Source organism: Xiphias gladius, chromosome 23, assembly GCF_016859285.1.
Source record: "Xiphias gladius isolate SHS-SW01 ecotype Sanya breed wild chromosome 23, ASM1685928v1, whole genome shotgun sequence".
Lineage (NCBI taxonomy): Eukaryota > Metazoa > Chordata > Actinopteri > Istiophoriformes > Xiphiidae > Xiphias > Xiphias gladius.
Window position 1 is genome coordinate 275,914 of NC_053422.1, and position 18,676 is coordinate 294,589.

Genomic DNA, 18,676 nt, shown 5'->3' on the forward strand with positions numbered 1-18,676 from the left:
AGAGACCTCTGACCTTATCTGTCATTTCAAAATAAGAGTTTCTAACGCTGAAATCCAGTCAGCGCATCGCTCTTCACTTCATCTGTGGATTTTACGGCGTGTGTTCAGACGGTACACTTCCTGTTCGGAGATGGAGGAGGACTCACGCCTTCGGCGGAGGAGACCATCAGAGCTGCCTGAGACCTTTGACAGAGGACGACGACAACGACTGCAATGACTCCGACGGAGACCCCGGTACACAGTAATACACACACGTAAACATGCTAAGACACGCTGACACACATACTAGCACACTTCAGCTCCTGCAGCCTCCTAGACAAACAAAAACAATGTGGGAGTCGTGAGACGATTGACAGAGCAGGGAAACCGATTTGTGCCGCACGCATGCTCCTCTACTCCTGCAGTTTGTTCTTGTCAAGTAAAGGATTTTTTCTGACTGTAAAATTGATCTATAAAGTTAAAATGTTTTTAAATAGTCACACCCCAGAGACTGAGCAAACTTTCTGTTGTCAAGCAAAAAAGGTTGAGAACCACTGTAAAGGTCATTGTCCACAAAGTTTTCTGCAGGTAACACGGTCAATCAAGTCTGGTTTACATGTTTATGTTGTTGATTTTCAGGGTTTTAACAGGAGAATCAAACACTTACTTACGATTTTATAGCGTATCATGGGTTTAATCGTGTGACCTGTGTCCTGTCCTCTCAGAGTGCAAGGAGACGGACTGGTTGAACTGCACCGATGGTAAAGGGACGTATCAGGTGAAAGGTTGGAGTCTGAAGAAGCAGCAGTTTGTGGCTCTGATGTGGAAACGATTTCTGTACGCCCGGCGCTCCAGGAAGGGCTTCTTCGCTCAGGTACGCTGAGATCCCCGTCTGGTCCTGCTAACATTTCTGGGATTTCCTGCAGGTTTGTCCCCTTTCTAACGTATTTGTTTTTCAGATTGTTCTTCCCGCTGTGTTCGTCTGCATCGCTCTGGTCTTCAGTCTCATCGTCCCCCCGTTTGGAAAGTATCCAAGTCTGGAGCTGCAGCCCTGGATGTACGAGGACCAGGTCACCTTCATCAGGTAAAGACTGTCCCACACTGTCAAAGTCAATGCATACAGTATATTTCTAATATATTTATTGTAGTCTGACTGTCCACCTCTGTTTCTGTCTCCTTTCAGCGATGACGCTCCCGGAGACGCCAACATGCAGAAGTTATTAAACGCTATGCTGGACGCTCCGGGCTTCGGGACTCGCTGCATGGACGGACATCCCATCCCGTAAAACACTTAGAGATGTCCTTAGTCCGATATCGAAGCAGATCTTTAATCTCCATGTCTTAACGCTCTCTGTCCTCCTCCTCCTTGTCCTCAGGGAGGCTCCCTGCACCATGGGTGATGAGGACTGGCACACTCCTGACGTCCCTGAAAGCGTCCAGCAGCTGTTCAACTCCAGAAACTGGACCATGGAGGATCCGTCTCCGGCCTGTTTCTGCAGCTGTGACGGCAGGAAGAAGATGCTGCCAGACTGTCCTGCTGGAGCCGGAGGTCTGCCCCCACCTGAGGTCAGACCACCTGAGCCAGAGTGGGACATGAACTCAGAGTTAGAAAGAATTCGGGGTGCAAGGAACTGTTCTTCAGACACAACAGAATCCACCGGTGAAGAGACTTTTCATGTAGGTGTAAAATGGATCATTGTGATGTTTTGACTGTGACTCTTGTTGTTCAGATGAAGCTGAGCGCCACTGACACGCTGCAGAACCTGACGGGAAGAAACATCTCCGACTACCTGGTGAAAACCTACGCTCAGATCATCGGCAAGAGGTGAGACACTCAGAGGACTCACCTGATTAAAAACACACCTGGAAAAACATGAACTCAACGTTTCTGTCCGAATGTTTGTTTCCACAGTTTGAAGAACAAAGTCTGGGTGAATGAATTCAGGTCAGTGTCTGATTTTAGTTTGAAATCATAAGCTCAGTCAGTTGTTCTTTCCAGTTTTTCAGATTTTGAATCAGGTTTTTCTCTCTGCAGGTATGGAGGCTTCTCATTGGGCGCCAGGAGCACTCAGGTCCTCCCACCGGCCAATGAGATCGATGACGCCATCGAACGAGTCAGAAAGATCTTTGAGTTACAGAAGGTCAGTTTGAGAGACGCTGATCTGAAGCTTCTGGGGCAAATGTTTTATTTATCTGAGCTGGATTCATGTCCTTTAGATCTCTGAGAGTGAATTCTAAAAACCAAAGACTCGGTCAGAACCAGGTTTATTGAAAAGACGTTTCAGTCACAGACGTTCATCTTTATTTCTGAGTCACAGCTGCAACCGGTCAAATAACGAGTCGGATGTAATGGAAAAGACAGAAGAGGCAGCGTGAAATAGGTGATTTTTAGAACAAGAACAAGTCCAAGTTTCTTCTCCAAACTGGAAATAATCTTCTCAACCATAGAGAAGAATGAATCGCACAGGAATGTAAAATTTCAAAAGTCTAACGAAGGTCCATGACTGAGACACTGAGGGGGACTTTTCCCACCAACCTGCGTCAGACAAGCCTCCATTGGAAACGTTATTGTTTAAACGAGCTTTGGTTTTTCCTGCAGGGAGCTGCTGCAGATCGATTCCTGGACAGTCTGTCAGGTTTCATCAACGGTTTGGACACAAAAAACAACGTCAAGGTGAGAAAACAGCTGCTTCCACTTTTATTGCAAATAGAATAGGTAAGGCACAGGTGAAGAGCATCTGTGTGATGAGACATTACTTGTATTTTGTAGAAGTAGTGGTTTTATGTATCTGTAATTCCCAGGTGATTTCCTGATACTGTGAATCTTTCTGGAGAGAACTCCCTATTTGGCTTCTCATTATAAGGAGAACATAGACGGTGTCAATCAATTAGAAGTGTAACCCCGAGTCATTGGGTCAGAGTACAGTTTTTTTCATGTCAGCTAAACGTGAAAAAATGTCAAATTTGAGAGCGTTAAACGCATATGGAGAGTAAAGGTTTAGACTGATCTTTTCTTCCCCTGTGGTTGATTACCCAGAGGTAAATACATGATCTAATTCTAAAAAACGACTCCTGCTGACTCCTGGAATAACATTAAAATTTATATTCAGATAAATATCTCAAGTTGGTGTTTTGTTTTCAAAAGCAAAAATAATCATCAGAGTGTTTACATGAGAGTTCAGATCGTTGATCAGATCATGAGGAATCGAACCAGATATGTCAGACGGGATTTTGAGGGAAGTGGAACTTTACTAATCCAACTTAGAAAAATGACTAAATGATGATTAAATGTTGAACTCCTGTCAGATCTGGTTCAACAATAAAGGCTGGCACAGTATCGGAGCTTTCATCAACGTGATGAACAACGGCATCCTGAGAGCCAACCTGCCCGAGGGGAAGGACCCCGGCAGCTACGGCATCAGCGCCTTCAACCATCCTCTGAACCTGACCAAGGAGCAGCTGTCCCAGGTCGCCCTGTGAGTACACACACACACACACACCTGGACAACACACACACACGCACTTGGACAACACGCACTTGGACAACACGCGCACATGAACACACACACACACACACACACACACAGACCTGGACAACACACACCTGGACAACACGCACACGCACTTGGACAACACACACCTGGACAACACGCACACGCACTTGGACAACACGCGCACATGAACACACACACACACACACACGCACACACACCTGGACACACACACACACACACGCACACACACCTGGACAACACGCACACGCACTTGGACAACACGCGCACATGAACACACACACACACACACACCTGGACAACACACACCTGGACAACACGCACACGCACTTGGACAACACGCGCACATGAACACACACACACACACACCTGGACAACACACACCTGGACAACACACGCAGACGCACTTGGACAACACGCACACACACACACACACACACACACACACACACACACAGACCTGGACAACACACACCTGGACAACACGCACACGCACTTGGACAACACACACCTGGACAACACGCGCACACGCACTTGGACAACACGCGCACATGAACACACACACACACAGACCTGGACAACACACACCTGGACAACACACACACACACACACACGCACCTGGACAACACGCACACACACACACGCACCTGGACAACACGCACACACACACACACACACACACACACACACACACACACACACACACCTGGACGACACACACCTGGACAACACACGCAGACACACCTTGACAACACACACACACACACACACACACACACACACACACACACACACCTGGATAACACACACACACTGATAGACTATCAGGTGTCTACATACTCACTGTCACTAGAGTCCTTTATTTTGAAAAATTTTTAACCATTCACATACGGTATCTAACACCTCCTCCTGGTCCTCGTCTCCAGGGTGACGACCTCTGTGGACGTCCTGGTGTCCATCTGTGTGATCTTTGCCATGTCCTTCGTCCCGGCGAGCTTCGTGGTCTTCCTCATCCAGGAGAGGGTCAGTAAGGCCAAACACATGCAGTTCATCAGCGGAGTGCAGCCGCTGCTCTACTGGATGGCCAACTTCATGTGGGACATGGTGAGGCGCGAAACAAGTGAACCCTCTCAGACAGCGTGTGTATATCATAGAGCGTGTTCGGTCTTGATGTGCGTGTGTGTCTCTCCACAGTGTAACTACATCGTACCGGCGACGCTGGTCATCCTCATCTTCGTCTGTTTCCAACAAAAAGCCTACGTCTCCTCCACCAACCTGCCGGTCCTCGCCCTGCTGCTGCTGCTCTACGGGTCAGAGCTACACAGCAGGACACCAACCTACCAGACAGATGGATTATATATATGTTACTGTACTATACTATTGTTGTACCACACTACGCATAGTTTAACTCCACAATGCTGCGCACACTGTGTACAGATATTTCTGCCTCTAGAGCTGCAGAGTCTGGATCTGCGATTGCAAACCGCCTACTCCCCCCATGATCCTGCTACAGTTATTATTATCAGTCTAATTAGACCCCCCACACACACAACCACACACGCAACACGTGTTCTGACAGAAACATTTTGTTTCCCTCCTTCAGCTGGTCAATCACACCGCTCATGTACCCGGCCTCCTTCTTCTTTAAGATCCCCAGCACGGCGTACGTCGTCCTTACCAGCGTCAACATCCTCATCGGCATCAACGGCAGCATCTCCACCTTCGTCATGGAGCTGTTCGGAAACAACGTGAGTCCACGCGGAAGCAGACTGCAGCTTTAAAACAAACCCAGGCTTTGGTCTAACTTTCTGTTGTATGCAGGAGATCGGAGGAATCAACGACATCCTGAAGAACGTCCTCCTCATCTTCCCTCACTTCTGTCTCGGTCGAGGACTCATCGACATGGTGAAGAACCAGGCGATGGCCGACGCCCTCGAGAGATTCGGTAACACAGAAACAGACGAACGTACACAGAGTTGGCCCTAAAAAACTTTGTGAACTTCTTCAACGCTGATTTACTTTCCTGTGATTTTACCCAGGAAACGTCACTGTGTTTATCCTGCCTGGAGATGAACCTAACCTGTACAGTGCATAATTCATTGCATCAAAAATTTAGTTTAGACACTTTAATCTGTGGCAGAGGAGAAACTGTAGAACAAAGTGACAGAGGAGATGAAGTGTGTTGTGATTTTTGGAGAGGACTGTGTGACGTTGTCCTGTGTTCAGACGTCGGACGTGTAGCTTCCAGAGCTGCATTTTCCATTAGGCAGTGGTTTTCGAAACCTGCAGCTGAAGGTTAATGTAGCATTTACCCATAATAACAGCATTTTGAGGCTGGAATGTAGCTCCGACAGCTGGGTCTCTGTTTCAGTACGTAGTCGAACTATGTGAACACACACAAGCTAACAGTCCCAGGTTCCTGCAGATGTGAACTCCTTTTATTTAACCATTAGTCATCGACAGGTAGTTGTGTCATGGTTGTGTGAACGTTGCTGTGTTTCAGGTGAGAACAAGTTCCGCTCTCCTCTGGAGTGGGACATGGTCGGGAAAAACCTGTTCGCCATGGCTGTGGAGGGAGTGGTGTTCTTCATCATCACTGTCCTCATCCAGTACAGATTCTGCATCAAACCCAGGTATAAATGCGCACACACACACACACACAGAGAAACACACAAACGTTATTATCTATCTGTTCAAATCTGAACTGCTGAGCCGCTGTGACGTGTCTCTTTGTCCACCTGGGGGCAGCAGAAAAAACGGAAATAAGTGTCAGCATTAAGATGGACTGTGAATGAAAACCGGAGGGTTTCCTAATATCCTGCAGTGGAAAGGACAAACAGTGCTCCTCACCCTGAGATCTGTATGGACGAGTCAGTCTGTGTTCGCGTGTCTCTCTGCAGGTCGGTCAGTAAACTCACCAAACTGGGAGCGCTGGGAGAGGAGGACGAGGACGTGGCCCGAGAGAGACAGAGGATCGTCCACGGCCTCGGACACGGAGACATCCTGGAGCTCCGACAGCTCACCAAGGTACACGATCTAACCCGGCACCAGAAAATCCGTGTTTCGCTGTGCATTCTGGGTAAAAGTGTCAGCAGCCGGCATTCGCTCGGCTGTGGTCACAGGCGCCAAGCGAAGCCGTCACCGATGTCACGGTATACCGGAGTACACCTGTACATCGCTGCAGCCAGGTGAGAAGTTAAACCGGTGGAGGTCAGCAAAGACAAGATTGACAGGGGTCGTTAGGTTGATTGCTAAATCAGCCGATTGCATTCAGGTAGATGGAATTAAAATATTTACCACTGCTTCTACTGAAGATGTAAATCACAGGTATTTAGTTTAATTTTAAAAAAGACTCAGTAACAGAGCTGCTCACTGTAGTTTTTTTTTATCAGACAAACAGGAGGAAACCTTGACTTTGTCGGGGACTATTTTCAGTGGTGCATTAATCCACATTTGGTGCTGTAGTGAGCATTTGTGGCATCAGGACAGTGTGTGTGTGGGACTGAGTCGAGATAAACTACAGTGTGTGTGGCGATGGTGAGGACAGTGAGAGTTTGACTTCACACGTGTGAAAAATGAGTGAACCGGTCTTAACTGAGTGAAACGCGTCCTGTAGGTCTTCAAGAGGAAGCAGAAACCGGCCGTGGATCGACTGTGTGTCGGGATTCCTCCTGGAGAGGTGAGACTGATCACACCGACCCACCGACGTCCTGGAGATATTTTTGAAATGAACATTTCAGATAAAATGTAACGATGGATAAGAAACAGGAACTGTGTGTGTGTGTGTGTGTCAGTGTTTCGGCCTTCTCGGTGTGAACGGAGCCGGAAAGACGACGACGTTTAAGATGCTGACAGGAGACACGGTGGTGACCAGCGGAGAGGCCTTCCTGGCTGGGAAGAGGTGAGGTCAAAGGTCAAAGCAGGTTATTTCCTGACCTCAGATCAGCTTCTCTGAAGGTTTTATTAAGATTCAAACTTTTCTTCAGGTTGTTTGAGAGCAGCTGAGCCGAGGACCTGAAGTGAACCTGATCACCGGTTTCTGTGTTGTTGTTTTTGTGTTGTTGGACTCGGGGATTGACCTGGTTCCTGCAGCTGAAAACAGACCAGCAGATTTATCCGGCATAGAGGATTAACACTGAAATCCACTGAAAACGCTCGGAGGAAAATTCATTTCACATCATTTGGACGTAAATCACAAACCAAACGTGATCATGTTTAACAGGAAAAGTGATATGAACCCACATTTTGACTAATACTAAATTAGCACAAAACACAGGGAGAATTGGAAAATAAGGTTCGTGTACAGTTTTAGCTCGACTTTATGTTTGTGTTATCAAGATTTATCAGAAGAGATGTGTCGGGATTTTGAACTGACACAGATTTCACTGTTACATGTTTTGTCACTGTCGGCGTTTTCCCGATGTTCAAGCTGAGGTTGGTTCTTATTGCTTCATTTTCATCGCAAACTTATTGTTTTCTCCTCGGGTGGAGCCGCGTGATGAGATGTTTCAGCTCTGCAGCACTTCTGTTGCTACTGTCTCGTTATTTCTCTGTTTTCACCTGTGATCGTTTTATTGAATAGAGCACACGTACGGGTCCATGAGTTCACTTGTTTCTTGTTAAGCTCATTAATTGTTGCTGAGATCTTCAGTTAGCAGAATTAGAAGAAAAACACAGTGAAGTGTTGCTTCATCTTTTAATCGTCAGGAATTAAAATTCACAGCTGAATGAGGTTCTCGACCTGCGGCTTTGGGACCCTGCAGGTCCTTCAGTTCCTCGCTCTCCTAAAAATAGTTACTAAACATTTTAAAACAGGTTAATAAATGTGAGGACATTTTCTTAAATGATCCCCAACTAATAGTGCAGTCCGAGCTCACTCCCATCTTTTTTTAAATTAATTTTTTTTTACTTATTTGACTGTTCAAGGACTTTATATTTTTCTGTGGACAGGGACGTGGACTTTGCAGAAGGACTGACTTATGTTTACTGGAGTCAAAGGACACAACTAAGACCTTTCAAACATGCAGCGGAGAAACAACTGCAAAGCGAGAATATATAAATGTTTTTCTAGGACAATAACTGGTGTCACTTTATGTCCGCGGTAGCAGATAAATAGAAAATCGTGAGCTTCATTTTAAAACCCCCCGTGATATTGGACCCTTGAGGTTTTCAGTGGGTTACCTCCTGACACCGCCCATGTTTTCCAGTGACTTTATTCCCTCCACTTCAGACACGTGATGTCTGTTGACTCTCTCACAAATCAGCCCGGAGGGAAGTGAAGGAGTCAGAGGACCTTACCCAAAAGGCTTTGAGTGTAGATGATACTTCAGGTTGAAGCTGGAGGGGAAGCTTTATTTAAAGTTTCGGATCTGTCCTCCCCGTACTGACGTACGCCTGCGTCTGTCTGTAGTATCCTGAGGGAGATCGATGAGGTCCATCAGAACATGGGTTACTGTCCTCAGTTTGACGCCATCAACGAGCTGCTGACGGGAAGGGAGCATCTGGAGCTGTACGCCATCCTCAGAGGAGTCCCCGAGAAGGAAGTCTGTGACGTGAGTCTGAGAATACACAAAACCTGCCTTACAGTATGCGCTTTATACCGCACACCTGATACTACACGCCGCACAGTGGAGGGCGTTGGCGGCGGTCGTGCTGATGATGCTGATGTCGACGGTGTTTGATTGACAGGTGGCAGAGTGGGGGATCAGGAAGCTGGGTCTGGTGAAGTACTCTGATAAAGCAGCAGGAAGTTACAGCGGAGGAAACATGAGGAAACTGTCCACAGCCATGGCTCTGATCGGAGCTCCACCTGTCGTCTTCCTGGTAACACATCTTCTTCTTCTTCTCTGATCTGATCTGTGTGGACGTTCACATGTAGAAATCCTCTTCTTCTGGTTTATGATTCACGTTGGTGGAGCAGTGGAATAGAAACAAGATTTTACATTTCTGTTTAGTTTAAAGGTTCAGTCTTGACTCTCAAAGTCCAACTTACAGTTTTGGCGCTTTCAGCTACTTCTCATGGTCTTCATCAGTTGTCATGGAGATGGTTTAGTGGTCATCACGTTATCGCATTAAAGTTACGATCAGCAGCTCCGTCCGCTGAAGAGGACCACAACATGTGGCTGAAAGCCTCAGAAACAAAGGTAAGATGGACCCTGATAATGAGTTAAAGCTCCAGAGCCCAGGCCGGCGGCGGCTATGGGCCGGGCCGGGCTCAACACACCCCAATGTGCGTCTTTGCCCACCTGATCAAAAGTCATGGATTTTTTATTTACTTATTTTTTATGTTTTATTTTATTTCTTTATTTATTTTTTTTCAGCCAATGGAAGAGAGCACGGAAAATACCAGAACAGTTTCTGACTTCTGATTGGGTGGGCGGCCGACAGTCCACCCCCTCTAATCGTTGTATTCAGGTGGGGGCCGAGTGGCGGAGGTAGTCACGGAGCTGAATTCTCTCACAGTCCGGCGTCGTGTTGGAGGTGAAAGCAGCGTTGAGATTACAAGATCGATCGGTTATCCTTCAATTGGAATTATTGCAATTGTTTGGCCTCCGTACAACCGAATTTAGCACAATGGATGGTAAAAGCCATTCATTAGTTGGCAGTCACAGCAAAGATTCTCTGCCACGTAGTCTTCTGCTAAACGCGCCCCTTTTAGGACGAGGACTCATAAGTGAAGAGAAGCAATGGTACTTAATGGTTTTGGGACAGTTTGAAATAAATGGAATTCTAGTACGCCGGGTTTTAAACAGGTTTAAACAGGTTACAGTGTAGTGCACTCACATCAATGTCATCCTCGTCAAATTCCAAACGAAGCCCTTACGGTGATCGGTATACTGTATCAGCCACTTTTAGCATGAGCAAAAACTGAATATTTCAAGATTTCGTAACGTAAATTTCATGCGCACTAACTAGGAGTGTCCATCAGGTAATCTGTAGGGACAATCGCACGCTAAAAAAACAGGCGACCTGACGTCACTGTGTATAAAAGAGTCGACGTCGGTGTGAGAGGGAGAGCCGGCACGGCGTGACAGACGCCGACGCCGCTGTGTTACGCGCCACGCGTCTGATTCCGGACCGCTGCCTGAAATCACACACTGTGGCGGCGTTGCGCCGACTTCTTTGGTTCAGCCGGCACCGTGAGGAGCCTTCTTAAGGGCAACAGAGTGGGATCTCTGTTTAAAGAGGCTACGGACTGTCTGTCGGGGGGTTGTTGCTATGACAACTCCGAACTCCGATGGCTCAGACTGCACACACACACGGGACACGGTCCCGCTGCTCGTGAAGAATCACACACTCAACACCAGCAACAAAGGAGTTTTCTAAATGTTAGTTTAACTTCAGGTTTTGTTTATTTGGCTTAAAACAGTGATCTCAGAGAGGAGATGCTTTATACTTATTGTTAAATTATTAAAAATTATTTAATTATTACTTATTAGAATGACTTATATATAGTATATATATATAATATAGTACTTTCTACTCCACTACCTTTAGCTAGCAGCTTTAGTTACTAGTTACTTTTAAGATGAAGAGTGGACACAATGGATCATGTAACGAGCTTTTAAAACACAACAGTGTCGACGATTAAACCGGTGGTTTCCAACCGTTTTGGCTTCTGACGTTTTACGAACAGCAGCGTATGGTCGGGTCACATTTCAGGTGTCTATGAGATGGTAACAGCTCCACCAAACAGGGATTTTTCCCTCTGAACTCCTCACATGGTTTCATTTCAACAAATGTTAGATGATCAATGTCTCAGCAAAAATCAGAGATCAGAGAACAAGTCCAGAAATTGTGTTTCTTCTTCATCTGACGACCCCTCGGGTTTATCCGGTGCCCCTGTGTATTAAACAGTGTATAAAGTAGGTCAAACCAGCTCCACCTCCAGCAGCTACAGCAGCAACATGCTGCTACACCCTGATGCTTCAGCATCAATCATCTAATGATGTCAGATATAATAATATACAGACGGATGGACAGACTGTCCATATACCTTTGAGCTACTGGTCCGCTTCTCCAACCTCTGGGCCGCCTACCGCCCGGTTACCCACCTGTTATTTCCACCAGCCCGCCCTGGGGTAGCAGGCCGAAACCAGCCCCGGTCCAGACCGCAGCAGAATTACGCAACAGCACCAGACCACCCTCAGCTAATCAGAGATTTGGAGGGGGGGAGGGGGGTGGAGGTTGGGGAGGCAGAAGCAGGATTAAAAGGAGCTGCTGCTGGGAGGTGCTGGAGGAGAACAGCGCAGCCTGGCAGGGGGAGGGGGGGGGGGAGGTGGGGGGGCGGTTTGTGTAAGGGAAGCAGGAGAAAAAGCTGCTGCTGCTCTGGAGAGAGAAGAGAGGCTGAGGGAGGTTTATATTAAAAACAGAGAAGAAGAGCTGGTCAGGTGGAGGCAGAGTTCAGACGATGCTCCTCCCTCTCCTCCTCACCTTCACCCTGTGCTTCCTGCTCCACCTGTGGGCCAACAACCTCCTGCTGTCCCCTCCTTGTTACAGGGCCCACCACCCAGCATGGACCCCCAGCTCTCGCCGGGCCGGGCTGAACTGCATCCACAGCGCGCATCAGGAGGGAGGCTCGATCGTGTCTCACCCTGTGCTTCCTGCTCCACCTGTGGGCCAACCTCCAACCTCCTCCTGTCCTGTCCTCCCAGGGGCAGGCGGGAGCTGGACCCCAGAGCGGCTCGCCCTCTGGAACTGCATCCACAGCGTCATCAAGGAGGGACGCTCCGTCGTCCTCACCTCACACAGGTAAGGGACACTTACCCGTGTGAGGTGAGGACATGTGACCTCAGTGTTAGTTCTGTCCCCAGTCAGTGTCCTCAGGTAGTCAGTGTGCCTACCGTGAGTCCTGCCTTTGTGACTTCAGTTAGCTTCCCTACTTCACCTCACACAGGTAGGACAGACATGGAAGATGGCTGTGTCCTTAGAGAATGTGCTCTGTTACTTTGGGTCCTCATTTTGGTCCTTAGTGTCCTCAGTTAAGGTTGTGATTTTTGTGTCCCTAGATAGTGTCCTTATTTCATATCCTTATTTAGTGTACTTATGTAATTTGTTTCCTTATTTGGTGGTGCTCACTTAGTGTCCTTAGTGAGTGTCCTCACTTTGTCTTGTTTGTGTCCCAGTTAGTGTGGTCACTTAGTGTTCTCACTGAGCGTCCTCAGTTACTGTGCTTAATTTGTCTCCCTGGAAGGGTTTGTTCTTTGTGTTCCTCTGAGACAGTTTGTTCTTTTTCTTTTGTGTACTGTTTCTCAGTAAGTGTCCTCCATGTTGTGTCCTTTGTTAGAGTTTCTCTGTTGGTGTCTTCAGTGTCCTTACTCTGTCTCCTCTGTTAGTGGTCATTGATTAAAGATACAGTCAGTGTGTTTGTTCCATGTTGTGCGCTTGCTGAAGACACAACATGTCTCAGTGTGTATTAACTGTGTGTGTGTGTGTGTTTCAGTATGGAGGAGTGTGAGGCTCTGTGTACCAGGATGGCCATCATGGTGAATGGCAGGTTCAGATGTCTCGGCAGCGTCCAACACCTGAAGAACAGGTAACACTGACTCACTACATACGCACACAAGACAGGGACGCACAGTGGGACCTTCACAGCCATGTCAAAATAAAATGTGCGTCTGTCTCAGGAAGTCAAGTCAGCTCAAAACCCCGTTTTGTTCATGTGCTTTTACTTGAACACAAAAATGTACGGCATGAATGATCAGGTTGGATTTATTGATTTATTTCAAATATGCTTAAATAAATCGACAGTACCTTCCAATCCAAGGGGGGCCACAATGTCAGATACCTTATTTCCTCAAATAAAAGCTGGTAGTCGATTAAAAGTGGGGGGGGGGGGGGGCACGAACAAATACAGGCTGGGGGAAAAAACAAGGTGGATAAACTCCTGTTGTCTGTCATACAATGTGCACAGCAGTTCAGCATCATGCTGTGATTTAATAAATTCAACAATACGATCATGATATTTTCAACACTCTGTTTACAAACTGACACTATGGTGCATTTGATTCATCAATTCTTTGCTTTGTCGTCCTTTAATCGCGTCCAGCTGTTGTTTCGTATGGTTTGCCTGCGAGTGTTTCAAAAATAAAAGTCATTGTCCACTGGAACACTAGATGGTTTTTAATCTGAAATGGTTACAGGAAGTGTTTCGTTTGTATTAACAGTGTAATGCAGTAACTTTAATAGGCAAATGGGAGCAAATCGAAATGAGGCTTGGCACTAAGATCTGACCAAAGATACTGATCCAACCGAGAGAATTAGAAATAAAGGTCCGGTACCTTCTGCACTCGAGATCAATAAAGGCCCCGGTGTCTATTGGAGAAAATCAGTATCCTTCTACACAGAGAGACTCTAAGTCATGTAAAGGTACAAATTATCAGGCCTGAATTTAGGGAACCACATCTGTTTGTTTAGGTTAATTATTTCAACTTTAAACCGAAACTTGCTGAACTGGGACTTTTCATACATGTGAAATCACTGTAAACAGCAGGTTGTTAGAAATGCTGATTTTGTCTCCCAGGTTTGGTGACGGCTACACCATCATCCTGCGGGTGGCGGGGCCCGACCCCGACCTCCTGCCTGTCATGAAGTTCATTGAGAGCGAGCTGAGCGGCAGCACGCTGAAGGAGAAACACAGGAACATGCTGCAGTACCAGCTGCCGTCATCCCTCACTTCCCTCGCTCACATCTTCTCCATCCTGGCCAAAAACAAGGAGACACTGAGGATCGAAGACTACTCCGTCACTCAGACCACACTGGACCAGGTAACGATAGACAACACACACACCTGACCAGGTACACACTCACATTTTGTATCATCGTTATTCTGTAACTTTACCTCGAGTGTGTTTAAACAAGTGCTGGAGAGAAACGCTGCTAATCTGACCTCACAGCAAAGAGATTACTGAGATGAGCAGCAGCCAGCGGCGCAACGACTGCAGACTTTTGCTGCTCAGGTTACAAACAAGCTCCTCTACTTTATTGCTGAAGCTTGTTGTCGCTGTATGAAGCCTGAAAGGCACCTGCAGACAGTACTTGGGGCTTAAATGTAGCCAAATACCAGCTGAGTTTTTGGGATAAAAACTGAAATCTCTGTCTGTTTTTTTACAGTAAGAATTAAACATGAATTAAAATAGAAGATAAAACAGTGGAGCACATTATCAGGAAATATCAGGAGTCAATAATGGAAACTAAGACTGAATTTAAGGAGGGTTACTACACTAAGAAGAACGTAATTCGTTATCGTCCTGAGTGATTCAAACTGGAAGATACGTTTTTCACTTCATCGCATGGGAGGCGCTAGTACAAGAATTCAACACATTTTAAGATACATTAGCTTTTCTTTAACTTTCTAGTTTTATTTTCCTTTGTTGATTAGTCGATCGAAAAAATCTATTTTGATAATCGATTAATCGTTTCAGACTTTTTTCTTGAAGAAATGACAAACATTCGCTGGTTCCGGTTCTCAAATCTGACATTTTGTTTTTCTTTGTCATGTATGACTTGAATATATTAAGGTTTTGGACTGTTTGAACAGTGAGTGGATTCATCTAGAGATTAATCAATAATGAAAGTAAATCAAATCAACTTTATTCATATAGTACATTTCAAACAACTGGAGTTGACCGAGGTGCTGTACACATTTTAGTTACAGGCTCAACGATAGCAAGTAAATCAACATCTGTTTCCAATGTTCAAATAGAAAAAGGATGAATAACAATTAATGGCATTGATAAAATACAAGGCAATAATAAAAATGCTCATAAATGTGAAACAGAATGAGGCCACTGAAAACACGTAGGTCTTGAGTTTTGTCTTAAAAGTGTCAGTGCAGGGGGGACGGAGGCTGTTCCGAAGCTTTGGAGCTGCCGCCGCAAAGGCACGCCTTCCCGTACCTGCTAGCCTCGATCATGGAACAGTTAAAGACAGTTGATCTGAGGATCTCAGACGCCGGGAGGTAGAGAAGTTCTGAAATGTACAGGGGTGCTTTCCCCTATACGGCTTCGGGATGCTAGCAGTGGTGTAATGCTGTCTCTCTTTCTGGTACCAGTTAGGCGTCTCGCTGCACCAGCTGCAGGTGAGACAAAGGGGATTGGCCAATACCCAGGTTCCGTCGGTTGCAATAATCCAGCCCTGAGGGGATGAATGCAGTGGGAAGAGTCTTCGTGTCCGCTAGCACAGCCTCTCGCCGCAGAGTTGAGCTGTTTCAGGTTTCAGAGATGAAACCAAGATTCCTGGCACGGGCCCGAAGGTTCGATGTCAGTTGCCCTAAGTGGGTGGCTACAGTCCCTGTGGTGTAGGGGGGGGACCGAAACAGTCACGTCTGTCCGGTTGTCATTCAGCTGAAGACAGATTTTAGCCGTCCAGCATTTCAAATCCTGGAGGCAATCGAAGATGGACGTAGTAGAGGTGGAGCACAGTGTAGACTGTATGTCTGCGTGTCCTCAGCGTAGCAGGGAGAGGAAAGCCTGCGCTAAGGGGAGCAGTGACTGAATGAAACATGCCGACTGCTGCTGGTCTGGACTCTCAGCTCTGACTGAGAAGTACAGCGAGGTAACGGGGCTGATGGGAAATGCGGTCTGTAGAAACCCGGACTGATCCTGTTTGTTGTTTCAGGTGTTTGTGAACTTTGCGAAGGACCAGAGCGACGACTATCACTCCAAAGACAACTCGGTGAGGCGGAAAGACGTCTCCATCAACATTCCAACGCTGAGCCCGTGCCCGGGAGCCGCCGAGGGGGGGGACAGACTGAGAGAGAGCGTCATGTGACCCTGCGATCATGTGACCGCGTGACATCGGGAGGCCGTAGCTCCGGCTCGGATTCAGCCCTGCAGGAGAGAGCACGTCCCCCCTCGCCTTTTGTGATGTCATACTGATTCGTAGTGGGCGGAGTTACCTGCTGCCTCATGCCAGTCAATGCAAATGATTCCCTGTGGAGGCGCTGAGCCTCTCGCCAGCTGCCGACCAGACTGAGTGTTAACAAACTTGAATAAGTTCCTGCGGCTCCTCGTTGGGGCTGAGATGTTTCTTCTTTGTGTGATTGAAGCGGTGCCTGTAATGAACTCGTCAGGGTCTTTGTTATTCTGAACTAACGATGAAGAATCCAAATCATTTCAAATGGCCGAGGGCTCGACTGCAAAAATCACATTTTTAAAAGCCTGTTTGATTCCGTTTTTACTGTGTCAGTGTTATTTATATGTGTAGCTGAAACAGAAAAGTGTAATTTGTTGTTTTATTCTGGCAGAGTCCAAGTGGCATTACTGTTTCCTGTAGTGTTTAACAGCCAATCAGAGTGCTCAATACAAAGAAGAGAAAGAGTTGATTGATTTTATAGTTTTTCTAACAAAAGATGATAAAAGGAGCAGATTTGTTAGTCTGGGTGGGAAACAGTAAAATACCTCATCAGCTCCTCACAGCACGCTACAGTATTGAACAGTAAACAGCTGTTCGATCACCGATTGATCATTGATTCTCCTCCGTGTTTCGTTTTGTGTCTGAGCTGCCGTTGAAGCTGGACGTGGTTCTGGCCCACGCGGCGACACTGAATCAGCTGATCGGGGCGAAGCGGCTTCAGCACTTTGTGTTAAAAATATCAGTTTGTCTTTGCACTGAAATCGATGATAAAACCTGTTTTTATTCCGTGATCATCGACAGGAAAACGTTTTTTTTAATGTGACAAAAAGGCTGATGGGAAGAAGAACTGTTACTGACCCTGAACAACTCACATTAAAATGAAACAAATCTATTGTCTCTACTGTGTCTTTAATCTCAGCTTTAATTCACACAAACACACAACAGTTTCTGAACTGTGACCATTCACAAATTTCTTTTTGGTCAGTCTGAGTCGATACTGAAGTTTTTTTTGATGCTTTGAGATAAAACTTTGTCTACATAGCACCTTTTTTAAGACAGGTTACAAAGTGCTTACCATCGACATCGCATTCAAAAATACAGATACATACAGATATAACGCATATGAAGGCAGAAAGCTTACAGTCCCCGCCCAGAGCAGTTATCGAAAGTTGTAACGAGGCCATCCTAAAAAAGTGGGGTTTTAGATGTTGTTTAAAACAGTCATCTGACTCAGCTGATATAATGGGAAGGGGGAGATTTTTCCAAAGTCTGGGTTCCAGGGCAGCAGAAGTGCAGCCTTTTGTTTTTAGTGTGGTATGCGGTATGGCCAACGGGTTTTGGTTGGATTACGCTAGGCCACCGCTCGGCAGGAGCTAAACCGTGTAGGGCCTTATAAGTGATTAAATGACTCTGAATATCAATCCTGAATTTCACTGGCAGCCAATCCAGTTGGGCTAAAGTAAGAGTGATGTGCGATCTATGGCCAGTCTTAGTAAATAGCATAGCTGCTGCATTTTGTACAAGCTGAAGATGTGGTGGGGCAGCTTGACTAGGGTGGGTGAAAAGGGCATTGCAGTAGTCAAGGAGGGAAAAATGAAGGCACGAATGATACGTTATAAGTCAGAGGCAAATAAGAGGGTTGTGTTTTTTTCAATTTTCCTGACTTGAAAAAAACCCCCAGGATTGAACCAATTTGTTGACATGGTGTTGGAATCTCAATTTAAAGTCGAACGTCACACCACGATTCCTAGCGTTAGTTTTGACATAGAAGGCAAGTGGGCCAATATGCTGAAAAATGCCATTTGAAGTATTTTCAGGGCCAATGATAAGAAGCTGAGATACATCCGGTCTTTTATCGCGGCTAAAAAGTTGTGGAGAGTGTCTAGCCTGCTCAAATCATCTCGTTTTCTGAAACATATAGCAGAGTGTCGTCCGCCTAACGATGATAGGATAAACACCCAATGCGACTTATTATCTGACCCAGAGGAAACCTACACAAAGACAAAAGAATAGGACCGAGGACTGAGCCCTGGGGCAACCCATATAACAGCGGAGCAGATGAGGACACATTGTTACCCACAGACACTGAAAACGTCTACCTGACAAATATGACAAAAAACACTCTAGAGCTTCCCCTGAGATACCAACGCATGTATTTAGTCAATTAATGACGACGGAGGGAATTTTGATATCAAAGGCAGCACTTGCCTCGAGTAAGACCAAGGTGGAGTGTTCCCCCCTATCAGCCTGCACAAAGATGTCATTGGTGGCTCATATCAAAGCAGGTTCACTAAAATTTATCGAAGATGTAATTCCCTTCGACAACTTG

The 18,676-nt window shown here is 46.3% G+C and overlaps 1 protein-coding gene across 7 annotated transcripts in view; it reads left to right on the top strand.

Moving 5' to 3' along the window:
• abca1b (ATP-binding cassette, sub-family A (ABC1), member 1B) overlaps positions 1 to 17,256 on the top strand; it is a 59,834-nt gene extending 42,578 nt beyond the window's left edge. For 4 of the 7 annotated variants that reach the window (XM_040120186.1, XM_040120188.1, XM_040120187.1 and 1 more), the window contains 21 exons: positions 109 to 234; positions 705 to 853; positions 939 to 1,063; positions 1,163 to 1,261; positions 1,356 to 1,545; positions 1,710 to 1,804; positions 1,892 to 1,924; positions 2,015 to 2,120; positions 2,579 to 2,653; positions 3,286 to 3,455; positions 4,419 to 4,596; positions 4,687 to 4,802; positions 5,096 to 5,240; positions 5,314 to 5,437; positions 5,996 to 6,125; positions 6,393 to 6,519; positions 7,109 to 7,171; positions 7,287 to 7,393; positions 8,903 to 9,044; positions 9,181 to 9,315; positions 9,502 to 10,497. In XM_040120186.1, coding sequence (XP_039976120.1) covers positions 109 to 234; positions 705 to 853; positions 939 to 1,063; positions 1,163 to 1,261; positions 1,356 to 1,545; positions 1,710 to 1,804; positions 1,892 to 1,924; positions 2,015 to 2,120; positions 2,579 to 2,653; positions 3,286 to 3,455; positions 4,419 to 4,596; positions 4,687 to 4,802; positions 5,096 to 5,240; positions 5,314 to 5,437; positions 5,996 to 6,125; positions 6,393 to 6,519; positions 7,109 to 7,171; positions 7,287 to 7,393; positions 8,903 to 9,044; positions 9,181 to 9,315; positions 9,502 to 9,567 — 2,501 coding nt within the window. In that variant the 3' untranslated portion in view covers positions 9,568 to 10,497. Of the gene's footprint in view, positions 1 to 108; positions 235 to 704; positions 854 to 938; positions 1,064 to 1,162; positions 1,262 to 1,355; positions 1,546 to 1,709; positions 1,805 to 1,891; positions 1,925 to 2,014; positions 2,121 to 2,578; positions 2,654 to 3,285; positions 3,456 to 4,418; positions 4,597 to 4,686; positions 4,803 to 5,095; positions 5,241 to 5,313; positions 5,438 to 5,995; positions 6,126 to 6,392; positions 6,520 to 7,108; positions 7,172 to 7,286; positions 7,394 to 8,902; positions 9,045 to 9,180; positions 9,316 to 9,501; positions 10,498 to 11,991; positions 12,018 to 12,159; positions 12,244 to 12,934; positions 13,295 to 14,014; positions 14,259 to 16,110 lie in introns of those variants that run through there. The other 3 variants (XM_040120191.1, XR_005706603.1, XM_040120189.1) reach the window with 3 other exon arrangements.
• Positions 17,257 to 18,676: the final 1,420 nt, after the last annotated feature.